General features: G+C 44.2%; 1 protein-coding gene across 1 annotated transcript in view; it reads right to left on the bottom strand.

Moving 5' to 3' along the window:
* NOTCH1 (notch receptor 1) overlaps positions 1 to 18,547 on the bottom strand; it is a 71,643-nt gene that overhangs the window by 31,409 nt on the left and 21,687 nt on the right. Inside the window, exons 3-8 of the mRNA XM_051980318.1 lie at positions 9,390 to 9,652; positions 8,076 to 8,414; positions 2,800 to 2,922; positions 1,614 to 1,847; positions 849 to 1,004; positions 387 to 572 (exon numbers count right to left, since the gene is read on the bottom strand). Coding sequence (XP_051836278.1) covers positions 387 to 572; positions 849 to 1,004; positions 1,614 to 1,847; positions 2,800 to 2,922; positions 8,076 to 8,414; positions 9,390 to 9,652 — 1,301 coding nt within the window. The remainder of the gene's footprint in view (positions 1 to 386; positions 573 to 848; positions 1,005 to 1,613; positions 1,848 to 2,799; positions 2,923 to 8,075; positions 8,415 to 9,389; positions 9,653 to 18,547) is intronic.

Raw genomic sequence — 18,547 nt, 5'->3', positions numbered from 1 at the left:
CTTACCCTCCTGTGCATAATCCTACTCCTGCACCTCTCCTTTCTCCCATGTCTTTTCCTGGACTTCTGACCACATATTTTGTTCTGTCCTATTTTATAATAGGATATTCTCCCTTCTTGTCCAGAATCCCTACAGTCTGACTATGGTTTCCTACTCTTAGTTTGGCTCTGACAATTGATAACCGCCAAGTCTCTCCAAATTTGGTTCAGTTTCCTTGGTCCCAACTTTTCACCCTTTATCCACAACTCATTACATCCCCAGGTCCAGCAAGGCCCTGTGCACGTCCACTAAAAGTGTGGAGCCTAATACCCTGAGAAAGACTGGGCACAAAGCCCTCCATGTCCGTGGAGTGGAGGGGAGAAAACCCGGCAGTTCCCACTTCAGACCTGGCATGCAGATACACTGAAATTCCCCGATCTGGTCCAAGCAAGTAGCATCGTTCTGACAGGGATTGGATATGCACTCATTGACATCGATCTCACATCGGGGTCCAGTATATCCTTGCAGGCACTGACACTCGAAGGAGCCGAGGGTGTTGATGCATTTACCAGCATGTTCACAAGGATTGGCACCTATTAAGGGGGAAAACCGAATAAAAATTAATTTAAAGAATTTCCATAATCTGGGAGTTGAACTCTAAATGGTTCTTCCTTATCCCAAGGTTAATCCCAAAGAAGCAAGTGTAAGGAAATACCACGTCTCCCCTGACCAGATCTTCACCAGGGGATCCCCAATAGCAGGGGGAGCTGTTTCCTCTTTCCCTCAGCTTACTTCCCCCAGTAGTATGGCAAGGGCTCACGGATTGGCCACCAGAATGCTTCCCACCATGGACCTGCCCAGCCACATACCCAAGGAGCACTCATCCACATCTTGGTTGCAGGCTGGCCCCATGTAGCCAGAGGGGCAAGTGCAGATGGCTTTGCCATTGACGGGGTTGGTATCACAGTTGGAGCCCTCGTTACAGGGGTTGCTGATGCAGGCGTCATTGAGGTGGCAAAGCAGACCTAAGTGAAAAAAACATGAAATGAGATGATGTACGATGACTTTTGCCAATTTGGTTTTTAAAGAATCGGGATATAATCTAAAATAACAAGAAGCGGAACTGAAAGGATCCCTAAGAGAGTTAAACTTACCCCTGCTACAAGAATCCTCTCTAGTACATCCCTGACAACTAATCCAGATCTAGATTATGACAGAACACAAACTAGATTGACATCAAAACTAGGTTTAATTTTAGGACCCATTCTCATTGAAGGTACAACAGATAAGAAAGAGTTGGAGACTGCACAGGAGACTGGACTGAATCTCAATAAGCTCTTTGAGAACAAATTATCTTTCTTTTTCCTATTTGTATCTCCATAACTTAGCACACCCTGGCACACAGTAGGTACTTAGGAAATGTTTATTGACTAACACACCTAAAAAGGTTCTCTAACATATTAAAATCAGTTCCTGGAAGACACTTGCATCCTTGTCGTTCCTATAATCCAGATGAAAAAATCTAGCTATCTGGATTTCCAAACTGTTTGGGGAGGGAGTAGGGGGCTTTAACATCCCTACAGGATTACTTTTAAAGCACTTTTCAGTTTGCAAATAGTCACCCCTCCGGTTACCTGTGCGGCCATGGGGACATTCACAGTAGAAGGAAGCAACACGGTCGTGGCAGGTGGCCCCATGGAAACAGGCAGCATTTGCACAATCATCTATATTTTCACTGCAGTCCTCCCCAGTCCAGCCATTGACACAAACACAATTGTAGTCACCATGGGTATTATGGCAAGTACCGCCATTCTGGCAGGCATTGGGCATGAGCTGACATTCATCCACGTCCTCTGTGCAATACTGACCTGGGAGAGCAGAGAAATGTCAGACCTAGTCCCGAGCTAGAAAGACTTATTCCTTAAAGCCAAATGATTTCACAGGAGACAGCAGCAATCAGGGTAGAAGAGACAATCTACATAAATCATGTAACAAAGAGCTCCAACTACTTGAGGGGGCAATCCTTCACAAAGGACTACAGAAAAACAGAGCTATTGAAAAATGATCCATTCATTATCCAACGGGTCCAGAGAAGGAAGGTTTTAGCATGTAAGAACTGATATGAGGAATTTGCTCATATGTTAAGATAATCCTTTATTATGACACAAAGTCAAACAGTCCTTTTAAAAATCTTTCTTTAGAAACTTTTGAAAGTTTCATTTCAAAATAATTCCTTTCAAAAGGGGGGAGTGGGAAAAAGAAAGCAGAAATGAGATTCATACATATACTACCTTCTTAAACAGAACATACCAAATATATCTAAATTTTTTCTTAACAGCTCAGACTTGTCAGTATGATTGAGACACAGAGAGTCCTCTTATCTCCAACATGGTCAGCAACACCCCTATTCTAATCCTGCCCATGGGCAAGATGATGTTTTTTAATACTTCTGGAAGACAGTGCTCAGTTCTACCATATAAGTCCCATATAAATGAGCTAGATGTATCTGGTAGATCTAAGTCTAAAAGGGTTGGGTAGATAAGGACTCATAAGGTGAGGACAAAGGACAAGGTGGGGTTTAGATGATAGTTAAAATCCTTGGTTCCAGAGCTTTGGTTCTGGGGTAAATGCTATGTCTAGCCAGTTAAACCTTAGACCTGAATGGTTTCATCTTCCTTTGCTTAGGATTGCCCTGACTTATGGATCTGGGGAAGTTCTAGTGTGAAGTAAGTGTGGAAGAATGAGCTTTCCCCACATCTGCATTCCTAATTTTAATAATCTTTCCCCTGAGTCTGCCAGGTTTTGTCAATTGCCCCTTACCTGTCCATTCTGGGGGGCAGCGGCAGTTGTAGGTATTTACCCCATCCACACAGGTACCTCCATTCTTACAGGTATTGCCAGGGCAGTCATCAATGTTGTCTTCACAGTTTTGGCCAGTAAAACCTGAGAAGAAGGGAACAGAAGGAAGATGAATCAGGCTCCACTACTTTTTTGGAAGAAATCAGGTGAATGAGATCTAATTCAACCTAGACCATACCAATAATATCCTCCAATCTGGGACAGTCTCATTTAGAATCTTCATTATCCTCTCCAGAATTCATAGGAATAACCTCAATTCTCTGGAAATCTACTATTGTAAAAAACTTATTAGATTATCAACAAATTAAGGGATGATTGTCTATTTCACTTTAAAGGACAGGACATGGCAAATGCTATCTACATCCCTGATCATTTACTTGATTAGATTCGTGGAGCAGAAGACAGCATGTGATGCAGTGGGAAGATCACTGGTTATCACTGATCACAAAGACTTGGATTCTAAACTAGTTCTGTCAGTACCTCTGTTCTATCTTCAATAAATTATTTGCCACATGTGTAAAATGACCAGTCTGGACAAATTCAGAATATTCAATTCTTCTAATGTAGGAAGAAGGCAAACTACAGAAATTCAATTTATATTCAACTTTTTAGAAAAACAGCTATTTCACAAAGTAAAATACCTCAATGCCAGTAACTGTTCTTGACAGTTTTTTTTTTTTTTTTGGAGGGGGGGAAATTATGTTAGGGTAGTAGAGGTAGGGACAAAGAGGAACACTTGTTTCCTTCCTGAATGATCTAAGGCTTAATTCCTTTGTTACAAGGGTCTCTACTCCTTTCAACACCTGGGGGGACTAATATCTAAGTCATTCTGGGGGCCAGGTTACCTATTAATCTGCTCCACTCCCTCTGGCTCAATGATCAACCCAGGAGGGTCTGATTCTAATTGCTTTAGGCTGCTATACTTCAGGGCAAACCTGTGGCCAGTTACTGATTAACGCTCTAGCCCAGTTAAGGAATCCTTTGAACTACTTCATGCCCTTGGGGAAAGCCAAGCTACTTCAGCCCGCTCCCTCTGGGCTTTGCCCCAGAGCAGGAGTGTCAGTGATACCCCTATTACCTCCCTACCAACCATGCCCCACTCAAAGCTGGAAACTGGCAGCAAGAAGAAGTAAGGGGGAAAAAAAATCTCAAAAGGCCTTGGTTAAATGTGAAAAAGAAAAACTCAAGACCTTATGTTTTTAGGAACAGACATTCTTTCTGTGGAGTAGACCCTGCCATTCTTTACTGTTAGCCATTCTTTTTCCAGCTCCAGCCAGTTAGGGTATCTTCCTGAAAGAGCTTCTGAGGAGGGACCAAGCGGGAAATTAGGGGTCAGATAAGGAAATAAGGCTACCTTCCTTTCCCAGGTCCTCATTCTCAAGGTACTTTTGCAGAACTGGGTTCATCACAATCAGAGGACCACTCCTGTTTCTTTTCCCCCAAGAACCTACCAGAGATCTACCAAGGACCCCAAGGCAATGGCAATTAGCACAAGCCATGTCTACTCAACTAGTGCCTCATCCCTTAGTAGCAGAAAAAGGCAGGAACTTCTGACCTCTTTTGGCTAAGGGAAGTGTACCAGGGAGAAAAAAAAGGAGCGAAACTTCAAACCATCTGTCTGTTGGCCAAGTGGCAAAGTGGAAGCCAGGAAGGCAGCTTGTTAATGGATAACCTGCTGCTCATCACTGGTACTCCTCTGAGCAATGGTATGTTTATAGTAAATAAGAGAAAGGTTACTGCAGCCAAATACTCCTTACAACAAAGTGTGGATAAGCATCCAACCCTGTACATTCCCAAGGGCCTTAACCCCAAGAAGACTGGACACCTCTCATGCTGTGAAATCTAAGACAGGATCCCTGCTCTTCAAAGACTGTGTAGATAATGGAATGTACCTATGAAAATAATACCAGGCAGGAAATGGTAGGGCGCCACCTCCCCTTGGGGTGATGCAAGAATCCAATCATTTTGCATTTACCCAAGCCCATAAGAGGTTGGTTTGACAAAGTATTAAGCTATGCTCCAGGGAAATTGAAACCAAATTGGGAACTCATCCCCACCTCCCACATGAAGCAGACTCAGATGCTATAATAGAAATTGGTGGTGATCAGCAGAGGTGAGAGATGTCCCTGACGTACTCTAGCACCTTGAACCACCTGGTTTTGTCTGGATTGTTTTATATTTCTTAAATAGACTGTAATCTCCAGAAGGGCAGAGATTCTCATTTTCTGAAATCATACCCACTCAGTACCTAACAGAGGGTTGGGCCTGCACTCTCTGTTTGCTTAATTGTTAATTAGGGAGGGGAATGAGAACAATTGATGCTTTGTTCACCAGTCATTCAAGCTCCTCCACAATCAGAATGAATGAGCCAAGGATCCTGAAATTGAAACCCAATAGCTCGACTCCATTTCATTTATGATTCCCCAACTTCCAAGAAGTTTCTGCTCTAGGTCTTTAATAATTAGATCAATAATGGACTTTGGCAATATTGTCCACAGAAGGTAGTTTATCTTCCAAGCCCTGATAGTGAACAACTAGGCAAGTTGAGACATTAGAGCATGGATATGTCTTTCCACCCTCCACTGAACTCACCTAGACCCAGGTCTAATCTCCTAAACCAAAAGTGGAGAAGATAGTGGCAACGGTGGGACCACAAGCCAAGTCTTCTGACTCCCAATTTAGTGCCCTCCCACTAGACTATTTCCTAGAGTGATGACTGGGAGATGCAAAGCTAGACACCTGCCCTATAGAAAAAAGTTTGATTTCTTTTTCTGGTGTCTCCAACCAGTCTGCTGGTCTCTTCCTCTATCCACGTTTTAAGTTCCAGGTCAAGACTATCTCTTCTAGAAAACAAGTCACTCCCCTATTCAAAAATCTATTCTGGCTGCCTTCTGCACATCAAGTACATTTCATATTTCTTTCCTTCCATTTAAAGCCTTCCAGAAGCTTTACCTCATATTATTATTACTCTTTTCTGAGAACTCTATGCTGCAGCCAAAATGGACTAGTTGCATTCCCTAAAACATGCCCGATATCTGCCACTTTGGTGCCTTTGCTCACTCCATTTTCTAGTAGTGACAATGTTTTCTTTCTGTTCTATGTGTGCTAAACTACAGCCCCTCTCTTTAAAAGCCAACTCATCAAATGTCACCTAAGCTGTGCTGCAGGAAGGCAGGCACTGGATCTGGATTCAGAGGATCAGGGTTCAAATTCTGTTTTTTTCATTACATACAATCTGTGTGATCTTGAGCAAAAGATCTTATTCATTCTAGGTCTGTTTCTTTTTCTGAAAAATTAGGAGGATGGATTAGACCTATAAAGACTCTTCTAGCTTTGAACTCTGTGTTCTTCATGGATCACAAAATTATGGGGATGGACTAGATATATGCAAGGACATTTACAATTCTGAACACTGTGTTCCATGCTCCCCTTCATGAAGTTTTTTCAGCCATCTACCTAAATGGGTGCTTAAAAGAGATGCTTCACAAATGCTTACTGATTATCATATACTATTTCTTATTATAATAAGAGCTGGAAAAAGGAATTTTTTTTTGTTCCCAGGGCAAGTACCAGAAACCATAACTGAAGCAAACAGCAAAAATTTCTATTTCAATTTAGGGACATGGGGGAAAGGGAGGAGAAAATGGTATAAAGATATGGTACACTGGCGCAAGACTGATTCCTATGCAAGCAGTGAGAGAGGGGAGAGAGACACATAAGGAAAAGCAGGTGTGGAGTAACCCAAACCAAACAATTTTAACTAATTATTCTAATTAGGCATTAAGTTCTGTTGTTTGCTGAGAACTGCAAAAGCGATGTTCCTCACCCAGAAGCAAAGCATCGGTTACTCCAGCTAGCTCTGACTGTGATAATCTCTGTTTAGGTCTTTATCTTCTCCTGGGGGGTGGGGGTGGGGGATGAGGGAACTAAACTATAAATCCCATCAGGGTAGGGTTCATATCTTATCTAAAGTTCATCTCTTCCCCAGCACCTTGCACTGAACACAAAAGACATTTAGTAAATGTTTGACTCAACTTACAGCGATCACTTTCTTTGCCAAACTCCGCTATATTACTTGGTGGTTTCAGATGTTAGTCTTATTTCCCCTAACTAAAATTTGAATTCATAGTAGGGAAAGGGACCCTGTTTTACTCTTCTGTTTCTCTCATAGCACCCAGCATGCGCTTGAGCACCAAGTTCTCAACTTACAAATCACAAAATATTACAAGTGGATGGGGCAGTTCCCCTTTCCCCTTCCACAGCTGGTCTAATCTCCTAAACCAAAAGTTGAGAAGATAGTGGCAAAGGTGGGACCACAACCCGAGTCTTCTGACCCCCAATCTAGCGCCCTTATTTGCCACCTAATAGACCTGAGAGGTCATCTCGCAGAGAGCTTTTCCTCTCACAGGAACACACCAGGATTGCACATTAGCTCCTGATACCATTTCCCCATCCTGTGAGAGATGCTTTTTCTCACTCTGTCCCTAACAAGAAGAAAGGCAATTTAGATGTGAAAAGAAACTCTCCGGGGCCTGAACAAAGCCCCACCCCAGAGCCCCCGGCCGCCCTCCCCACCTCAGCTGGCGGCTGACATTCAGGAAATGCATAAACCGTGTGTCTGCACGCAGGGGGCCCCAGCTGTTTGGGGAGGTGGCTGAGCCTCTGAGGAACAGACTGTTGGGGCTCAAGCTTGGACTGAGGCTGAAGAGGCCTCTCATTTCCCCTTTGAAAAAAAACCACAGCCCTCTAGCAGGGCCCAGTCCCAGGGCCTTGAACATGCACATACACAGCACTCCCACCCCCATCAAGAGCTGTCACCTGGCCCGGTTGGCAGAGAAAGCGCCCCTGGGGTGAGGGAGGCTCTTCTTTCAGACTAGCTTTGCTTTCTAAGGACAAAGGCAACAGCCATCCCTCTGAGAACTGAGGGAGACCTTGGGAGACCCTTCTAAAGGCCTCATGCGGACAAACGTGGGAGTCTGACCCCAAAGCGCTCAAAGGGCATTTCCACACAGTCTCGGAGGCAGGATGAGGCCGGGGGCAGCTCCCTTTCGGGATTCCCGGAGCTTAGGGCCTAACCCCGAACCCCACTGCGCTGTCCTGGAGCGCTCTCCAGATTTTCCAGAGACTAGAGCCTTCAGGTCCGGTCTCCCTCACGGGATTGGACTAGAGGCTGGGGATGCAGCACGTGCTTAGTAAAGACTTAGGGAGGTAAGAGAAGGGAGAAGGGAGCTCAGTACCTGGCAGACAAGTACATTCATAGGTGGTGTCTCCGGTCTGGCGGCAGGTGCCCCCGTTCTGGCAGGGAGAGGGGTTGCACGGCACATAGAGCAGCTCACAGTTCTGGCCCGTAAAGGCCGGTCGGCAGACACACTGGTAGGAGCCCACCTCATTGTGGCAGGTGCCCCCGTTCTTGCAGATGGCCGTGTTCTGGTTGCACTCATTGATGTCATGCTTGCAAGTAGGGCCGTGGAAACCAGGTGGGCAGCCACAGATGTAGCTGGACTCAAAGGGCAGGCACTGTCCGCCGTTGGCACAGGGATTGGAGGCACAAGGGTCAGCCTGTTGGCAAGTCTTCCCTGCGGGGAGAAGGGAGAAGGAATGTCGACCCTCCAAAGCTGACATTCTGCTTTTCCTAACTATGATCTCACCTGATCGTTAGGAGAGCCCTGGGAGGAAGACGGGGCAGGTGAGTTACTCAAAATTTACAGAGAAGGAAAATGAAGGCCCAAGAGGCAGAGGAATCTGGGCAACGAGTCAGAGGATTTAGAGCTGGACAGGATTATCTAATCCGACAAAGTTAAGGTGGTGAGATTAAATGATTTGCTTATACAATGTAACCTTACTGGACAAATAGTAATAAATCCATGATCCAAACTCATAAGATCATAAATTGAAACTAGAAGGGATGTTTGCAGCCAATTCTAACTTTCTCCTTTTTCATTTAAAGAAACTGAAGTTGAAAGAGATCTGCCTCTTAATTTGGCACTCGATGCCCTCTGCCACGCCTGGAAGGGGCAGTTATCACCACTCAACTGGACATGAGACGACCTAAGTTTTGGGCCTTGATCCAATATTTACTAGTTTGGCTAGTAACCACCTCTCTCTAAGCCTCCATTTAAAGAAAAGAAAAATCTATTATTTTCAGTGGCTACTGAGCCTACTTTGGGGGTGATTATTCCCTTTTAGAGGGCTAAAAATAATAAGAAGAGACAATGGATGTACTCCCTCTGCAGAGGATGTAGAAGTAGCAGTGTGGGGACAATCCCTTCTGGTTAACGGCTGAGGGTGAGGAGACAGCTAAAGGATGGAGCCAAACCAAGTGCAGTTCTTCACTGTGTCTCAGACCCCTACTGTGGCCTGGTAAAACCTATGGCCCCTTTCTCAAAAGTGTTTTTAGATATATTAAAACAAAATACATAGGATTATAAAGAAAACCAATTGTATGGAAATACAGTTATTAAGTTATTTAAAAATTTTTAAACAAACCAAATTCACCAACTCTCCCTCTCCCACACTGAGTTAAGAATCCAGACGTTCAGGCTCTTTCCTACCTGACCATCCTGGAGGACAACGGCACTTGAAGTCAGTGAGTGTGATGAGTTCACAGGTGCCTCCATTCCGGCAAGGGTTATTCAAGCAAGCATTATCCTCCGGAGTCAGACAGAGACGGTCCGAGAAACCCAGGCGGCAGGTGCAGGCGTAGTCCACGATGCTGCCCTGGATGACCGTGTGGCAGGTCCCAGCATTCTTGCACGGGTTACTGAGGCAAGGGTTGGGGGCTTGACAACGCTCACCAACATAGGGTCCATTGCAACTGTTAGGTGGAAAACATACAAGTGATTGGTCCCTACTCAAGCAGTCCTTCACCTCCTCGGCAGTAGAGATAGCTTTCTTTTTTCTTTTTCTTCTTTTTTTTTGGGTCTCAATGGCTCTTCTGCAAAGTTCAGAAATAGGTGATACCCATTTCACAAAGAGAGAAGAGTAAAACTGAAGAGATCAGGTACCTTACTCAAGCTTAGTAAATTATGCAAATGCAAAAGTTCCAACTCTAGATTCTTGGAAATTGGGAACCACAATTCTCATTGGAACTTAGGCTATTTTCTCCATGATCTCCTCACTCTTTCAGGATCTCTCAGATCGGGAGCTCTCCAGAAACAAGGCTCTGGTCCCCTCCCATCAGATGAAGTGGGTGGAGAGTGACTATGTCCTTCCCCCATCAGACTAGGGGCTCCCCAAAGGCACCAAACTAGGGGATTCCATTGAGGACAGGAACATCCATGTCTCAACAGAATACATGCTCCTGATCGAAAGCACCTTCAACCAGTGGGACCCTACCAAAAATAAGTTCTCAAGACAGGGAGAGGGAGTAAAAAAGATTTATTTAGGAAGGCAGAAAAGTGCAATTCCAAGGAAAAGTTTATTTTGCCATTTTCCTGCAACTTCACTACAAGATTTACTTCGTCATCATCATCTTTTTTTTTAAACTTAAAAATATTTTAAAGATTTATTTAAGTCCCCTCTGTTCTTCTCCCCTGCTATATACCGCAGCAAGGAAATCCCTTTCATGCTTGCCTGCCTGCACCAGCCAGCCTACTCTGCCACCTGTCGCTACTTTTTCCAGAGCATGAGGGAGCCCATAAATCACCTGATTAAAAGACGTGATAGGTCATCTCTCAGCCGCCTCTGCCTCTCCTTCCCCTCCCCTTAGAGAAGGGTAAATAAAAAACCCTGGGACCAGCAGAGCATCACCCTTCCCAGCCCACCACCCCTGCCCAGAACAGTGTCAGGTGTCTTCCACACAAGCTGCTTGGAATGAGGCGTGCTGCTCAGGCTGCCCTTGCCGCGCAGAATCCCCATATGTGGACGGCACTGCACCTGGGCTCAAGTCCCTGCTCTAACACCAGGGGCCTGCACAGCATAAGTTAATTCACTTTTCTGGGCCTCCCTGGCCTAAAAAAGCCCACCCTACCGGCCATTTCAAAAGACTATCATTTACTGTCTGCGTTGTCATCTTGGGGAGCGATCACTCACTTAAACCTTCTGGGACTCAGGTTCCTCATGTGGAAAATGACTAGATAGTTTTAAAGGTTTATTTCAGTTGTAAATGGATTTGAGAATTCTCTGCCAAGTTAAATCCCATACAAATGTTTGTATTCCACTGGACACAGCTGCTGTCATCCCCAGAGGATAATGAAAGCCTCTCCAGTTATGAAAAGAAGTTAACCAACTCCTTAGAATTTCAAACCATGGTGATAGAAGCTCTAACTTGCTCCCTCCCACAAGATTTAGAGTGTTGTTGGGGCTTTTTTCAGCCAGTATACTACGTGTCCCTTCTTTTAACAAGTCCCTGGGAATGAAAAGCACACCCAGGACCTGTGCCTGTTGATTTTAACACTCACATCCAAAATGCCACAGTGCTACAGGCCAGAGCATCTCCCCCAAAATTCTGGGGTTTGTGGGAAAATATATGGTTTTATTTGTAACCAAAGGCTAGGCCTTGCTTAATTCCCTTAAACTTTTGACCCTCCTTTGGACCACTGTTCATGGGCTCTTTCTAAAGGGGACTAAATTCCCCTATAACTCCATGCTCAGACAGACCATTTTTAGAAAAAATAAAAACAAAAACCTAACTTCCCCTTTGGGTTCCCCTTTTCTTTCTAGTTTAATTTCCAGCTACAAAGATCAACTTGAAAACAAAAATAGAAACAAACAAACAAAAAAACCCAAAACAAAAATAGAAACCATATTTTAGCACAGGATATGGGGACCTCCAGAATGGATGAGCAGGAGGAGGGACATATTTAGATGATCAAAAGATAAATAGATTTAAATCTGTAAGGGATCTCCGAACAAAACAATTTCAGAGCTGGAAGGGATCTTCCAGAACATTATTTCTTGTCCTCATTAGAGGAAGAAATCAAGGCCCAGAAGACTGTAAAACAGAGCTTCAGTGGAAGCCAATTTATGGGGCAGGATCCCCTATAATGGGTAGTTTCCTATAATGACTTTCAATAGTCCCTGTATAAAATGCCTTGTCCCAAAACTTCTTTTCTAAGCTGAACCTGAGCTGGGCCAGGAGAATCAATCTGTCTTCCCTCTGCCAGCCATTTATCTCTGTCTAATGAACTCAGGGAGGGTAAGCCAGAAAAGGGACTCAAAATGGACACTCAGCCCCACCATCTGTTACCAGAAGCCAAAAGGGCCGAAGCAACTGGCAAGAGAAAAAAACAAAAGCCCCCAAGGATGGGAGGGATGGGGGGATGGCCTGGGGAGTTAACTTGTTTTCTGACACAGGACAGAGTGTGGCTATAGCTGGTCATTAGCTCCTATCAGTGGGAGAGTAAAGAGACCAAAACTAACAAACGGTCGGCCTCCTGGGATGGGGCCAGCCGCATCGCTTTTTATCTGCCAGAACCCAGTCACACCAAATGGCCCAGCAGCCACGAATTCAAAGCTGAATTCAAACTCAGATCTTTGAACTCCTCCAATGTCTTATTTTTTTCCCTCTACCATAGTGCCCTAACTAGAGAACGTGGGGGTTAATTCTCCCAGCAGTCATTCCTCTATCCTCTTCATATCCCTTCTGTCTGGCCAGTTTGGAAAGCAGGCAAAGGGAAGGATTAAAAAGGAAAAAGGATCTTTACCCACTCACCAGCCCTTTCCTCCCCTCCCCCCAGCGAATGTCAATGCCCTCTATTGTTAGGTAGGAGTTTGGGCACAGGAGAAAAGGCTCTTTTTTCTTTCCCAAGCTGATGACAAGGATGGCTAGAAGGGAGTGGGAAGGAAGATGGGGAGGAGAAAGGGGAAGGGGGGGGTGGGGAGTTAGGAAGAGACAGAGGGCACTTGATCAAAGATTTCTGCGGCCTCCCATCAACACCCCCTGGCACACATCTTCCTCCTGCCCGTCTCCCCTTTCAACAGGAGATGTCAGTCCCACCTCTGGCTGGACTCTCCTGTCATGATTAACCGAGAAATGTCCAGTGAAGCTGAGAAGGGAGACATGAGCCAGAGCTGCCTCGGCCTCTCAGGAATATTCACATCCAGGAATCATGGGCCTTCATCCTCAAGCTTAATTTCCCATAGTCGACACCCAGCTGCCTGTACTCCCAGTGGACCTCAGCTAACGCGGTCCCCCGCAGCCATCATTCCCCTTTCCCCCCAAAAACATCCTGTAACCCACCTGGCTTTTATCTAACATTTAACATCCTCGGGCAAACGTGAAACCTGGGAGAGCCCCCAACCCCTTCACAACCTGGTTTCCAAGACCCGAATTAGAAGGGAAGGAATAGGACCTCAAGTACATCTTAAGTTCCTATGTTTTATTCTCTCCCCCTCCCCCGCAACTTTTCTAATTCGGATTTCATTGTTGAGGATTGTGTGAGAATTTGTAAGGATTCAGGGACATTTCGAGTTAATGAGATTGTATTATCCCAGACCAATGTGAAGGAAAATGTGTCTAATAAATCAGGCATCTGCTCTCCGGACAAAGGGCGGCTGGAGGGAGCAGGTGCACATTTTAATAAGGAAGAGCAGCTGCTGAGCCTGACGGCCAATAGCCAGGCCCAGACCCAGGCAATGGGGGGTGGGGAGGGACAGGAGGCTAGGTTTCTGGGTGGCTCAATAGTATCTTCCAATTTGAGAATGCAACAGGCCGCCTCTGGGAGCTGGCTGCTCTTATGAGAGAGACCATTGTCCATGGGGGCTGTGGGCCCAGGAGCAAGGAAAGAGTGAAGGCATGTTTGCCCGTCCCCAAACTCCTGTCGTCTTTGTTCCCGTGCTGGGTGCTACCTTCCTTTACTACCAGGGATGGGCGCTTTCGTTTTGTTATTTCCTCAAGAATCACCCTGGGGAAAACAGGTTTGGGTCATGAAAGAAGGAGGGAATGTTTTCTCTTTTCTTTAATATAAAGTAAAATGATTCTCTGGTGAAATCACAAAGGAAAAATATCTGCCCACTTCCAGGAGGGAGACCAGTAAGACATCAGCATCTTAGCCCAGCCCCAGTGGTTTCTGAAGGGAAATTCCTAGAGGTGTGAATTGCCTGTCATAAGATCTCGGAGAAAAATGCTAGACTGAGCTCCCTTATCAAAGGACTGATTCATTAGGTGTTCACATTCTAAGGGGAAGTGACAGAGAACAGGGAATGAGAAAGAGCAGAACAAATGAGAGAGAAGAAAAGGCAGGGGGAAGGAATGAAGACAATCTAGAGTTTCTTCTATTGTGGCTTTCATACGAGCCTGGAGTTGGAGAGGAAGTTAGAGGAAAAGGAGGAGCTTATGAAGATCAGCCCCTGCACACATACTGGCTAGCAAAACTACCCTTCCCTTCCTTATTTTTCCATATTAACTTATACATAGGCCTTTCAACCTCATATAGTTCTTCCTACTCAAAAGCCCCGATGGTGAATAATATCTATAGCCTGAATCAAAGGAGGAAGGGATGGATACTTTGGGACTTTCAGGAAGATACTAGAAATCACTTAGTGTGATAGATGGAGCTAGAAATAGATTGTTTGACAACCAAGCCAGAGTCCTAGGGATGCATTTTGGCCTGATACACTCTAGCAAGGATTGGTAAAAATAATATGGGAAAGAGAAGGCCAGAAGACAAAGAAGGGCCTTGAGAAAATCCCAAATAAAATGCATAGGAATGATGCTGTACTATAGAGACCTAAATTCTAATTCAGATTAACTCTGCATCTTAGGGGCCTGCTTTTCCTTCCTTCTAATCAGTCTCTCCTTATAATTCATTCCCATAGAGTAATTAAATCACCTTCCCCAACTCCCAGCTCACACAGATTTACTCTCTCCTCAGCTCCTCCTGTGGCACTTACTGTGTGAACCATTCATGTCTGCAAATCATAAATGTATTTTATATTGTTATTTAAATATCTCTTATTGACCTTTAAATCTCTTGGCCAGATAAAAGAGTAAGAATCTTTGTCTCCTCTTTGTCTCTGAGCACATAGTAGTTCAGTGGACTAACTGTCCATGGGGTTTTCTTGGCAAAGATACTGGAGTTTGCCATTTTCTTTTGCAGTTTTACATAGGCAGGGGTTAAAAGGCTTGCCCAATCTCACAGTTTTTAAGTGTCTGAATTCACATTTGAACTCAAGTCTTTCTGACTCTAGGTCCAGTGCTCTATCCACTGAACCACCTAGCTACCCCAAGCACATAGTAATAGATCTGTCTATAGCAGCTGCTTCCACATATGACTAGTTTACATTAAAAGATGCTTAGGAAAAAGAGGTCTTGTGTCCTTGCCTTTTACCTGAGTATATCTCCTGTCCAGTAGTGATAGGGCACCCCCTCCCCAAAAGGAAGTCATTTCTGTGAGAGAACAGGCAGTTTAACAGGTATACTTCTTTCATACAAAGATCAAGATCCTATCTCCTTCCAGCATTCCTCACTTTGATAACTGAGCCCAAACTTGCATTTCCTAAAACTAACTCAGGCTCTTTCTTCAAGTTTTCTCATCAAGTTATCATCACATCTGTGGAAATCATAAATGTCATTTAACAAAACACATCACTGGTACAAGATGTGAAATGCTGTGACACAGGGGTTCTGAACCCTCACCTCTTTCCTTAAAAAGTGATGGAAAGACCACAGAATTAAAGTAAGAATCATAAACAAGATCTGGGATCTAAGTCTTGGCTAAGTCACTAGTTGACTTGTGATCTTGGATGGTCACTGCCTTGGTTTCTCCTTGTGTAAAATGAAACACTTGAGATAGAAGATCCTTCAGGGCTTTTTCAGTTCTTTAATTCTATAGTTATACACTAACCTACTGCTAAATCAGAGAATTGTGTTTGTCACCAAGGATCAGTGGCTCTACTTTATAAGTAGCCCTTATAGGCTGTTAAGAAATATTTCCCTCCTGTTGAGAACCTCAAGTAATAATATCTATAAGGAGTCTTCATCAACCTCCCTAGCTAGCCTCTCTCAAGTCCTTTAATTAGCAAGGACTTATTAAGTAACTACTATGTGTATAGTAGAATATAGATCTTTACCATCATATTTTTTGGGAAGGGATAGGAGGATGAAGAAGATACACTAATAAGAAAAAGATGTCTACCCATGGACATTATTAATGTTGCTTCTCAAAATAACAGTAGTGATGTCATTTAAGCACTTTCACATCCACTAATCTCATCTATGCTCTTATCACCAAACAGCAGAATGGTGAAATCACTTGTAAAAGGGAATACAGTGAGTTAATGGCAAAAGGCGGAACCCGGTCAACAACTGCCTCTCAGTCCTGGATGCTCTTTCTATTCCCTCCGCTCCATCCTGGTCATTGGTTTCTCTATAGGGAGATAAAATGAGGATGAAAATTCCCGCTCCACACTACTTCTAAGGAAGGTTTGTGGGGGATGAAGGGGAACTTCAGAGACAGGGCAGAGAGAACTGAGCAGACTACTTACTGAAGGAAGCTACCTCAGAGCCAATCTTGGCCCAGTAGCAGCAGGCTTCCGGTGGAGGGGGGGAAGGATGCAAGTTAAATGGTGCTCTGTCTGTGGTTCAAAAAATATTGCCTCCCCTTTTGTTCCCTCATTTCAATATTTCCCCTGTACTGGGCTCCTGCCTTTTCCCCCACCAGCACTGGGCTGGCTCCCTGTTCGCGGGCTCTCTATAGAAATGTGACTCCTGAAAGCATCCCCAGGCAGATGTTGCTGTGACCTTTCACCCAAGACTAATTCTAAGTTTGGCTGTTTTCCTTTCTAAGCTAAGCTGCCATCTGCCATCCCCAGGGGACAGATGACAATTCCCTCCACCCTCTAAAGGAAGAGAGATAGAAGGGATGGAAAGACAGACAGAAAAGAGAGAAAGGAATAGGACAGAGGGGAGGGGCGGAAGGGATACCTGTTAACCACACAAAACCAGGGACTTCCCTGTAACAGGAAGAGTTCTCTCTTCTGCACTGAGGTTCTGTTCAATGTGGGCAAGCGGAGGGAAGAGCAGGGGAGCACAACTTCCTTATCCTGATGTCTGTGGGCCACGGCCCTATCTGAGAAACCTTCCTGGAGACCACCTACTGGAAAAACCCATATGGGCCCACTGAAACTGGTGGACAGAACTAGTCTCCCTGGGGTGTCAGGGAGCACCCCTGTTCTCAAGACAAAGAAGTTTAGAGAAGCTCAACCAAGCTATCCATGGATGCACCCCGATTAGACACCTGGCCCTGAGCCTTAAAGAATCAGTAGAGCTCCCTCCATTTGTCTCACTTTAAAGCAGATGAGGGATTACAGCCTTCCAAAATTCTAGCCCTTTATCTACTTCCCCTTATGTTTTCTTCTGACAAACTGAGCTACCCACTGGTCTCCCCACTTTCATTCTGTACCCTCTTGCTGTGGTGTGCTCTCTCCCCCCGGGGCAATCCATACCCCAAACCAACTTCCTCCCATTTTTACACATCTAAATCCTCAGTGCAGCTCAAGCATCACCATGCCATGGAAGCAACCCAGATGCTTTCCAGGTGAAAATCATCTCTTGCTCCTAAAAGTTCCCATAGTGCTTTGGTTAGCTCTCACTTTTGTCCTTAACTCAGTCCATCTTCTATCAATACTAACCTATGTACAAGACATGTAAGTTCCTTGAAAGCAGACACTCAATTTTCTGCTTCTTTTGCCTCCTCCAGCCCAGCATAAAGCTGATACTTAGAACTATCTTTAGAATTGATGTGATGGAATGTTTCTTTGATAAAAGTGATCTTTATTTTACAAAAATAACCTATTTCAGAACAGCTCCTATTTGGCATGCAAAGTGACTTAAAACATTTGATTTATATACACAGGAAAGATCCCTAATGCATTAATTGAGAAACACCTGCATTTTTAAAAAGGAGAAATCATAAGATTTTAGGATTTAGAACTAAAAAAGATCACAGAGATTATTTAGCCCAACCCTTTCCTTTTAAAGATGAGGATATTAGGACTCAGAGAGTTTAAGTGTCTTGTTCAATATCATTCAAACAGCTAAGAGGCAGAGCCAGACTGGCTCTAGAAACTAGTGATGCATTAACAAGCTGACAGCAATTGGCTGGGAGGTCTCCAATGGAATGCCGGAGGGCTCTGTCCCTGGCATTGTGTTATTGAACATTTTTAATAATGCTTTGAAAGAAGGCAGAAATAGTTTGCTTATCAAATATGCAGCTGACAAAGTAGAAAGGGATCACTGGTACAAAAGAATGACAAAGTCTATATACAAAAAGATATACAAAATGCATCCAGTAAATGCGAGTAAATGTTGGAGTAAATGTCAAGTTCTATGCTGTGTTAAGAAATAAAATCAACCTTACAAGTACAGGGTAGGCATCATCGGGAATGGGGAAAGGGAGAATTGGTCTAATTAGACACAACAATGGTTCCTATAACAAGAAACAGACACAAAATTGGGACTTTTAGTAGATTAATAAATACTTGTTGAATGGCAAGTGGTATTGATTCAAAAAACATGGGACAGAGAAAGAAGTACTGGGCTGGAAATCAAGTTTGCTCTGGAGTTTGCTGCCTAGATTTGTGACCTTGGGCAAGCCATTCTCTATTTAGGTTTATTTACTCATCTGTATACTAATGGGAACTGGATTCTGTGAAGTCTTTTTCTCTGTCCCTCTCCCTAATAGTTTTTTTGGCTGATCTTAGGCAAGTGCATTTAAAAAATAATCAGGAGAGGTCTACCAACCAAAATCTGAGGTGTGAAAGTACCCAG

The sequence above is a fragment of the Antechinus flavipes genome, chromosome 2 (genome assembly GCF_016432865.1).
Source record: "Antechinus flavipes isolate AdamAnt ecotype Samford, QLD, Australia chromosome 2, AdamAnt_v2, whole genome shotgun sequence".
Taxonomy (NCBI): Eukaryota; Metazoa; Chordata; class Mammalia; order Dasyuromorphia; family Dasyuridae; genus Antechinus; species Antechinus flavipes.
This window is presented reverse-complemented; position numbering and strand designations above follow the sequence as displayed.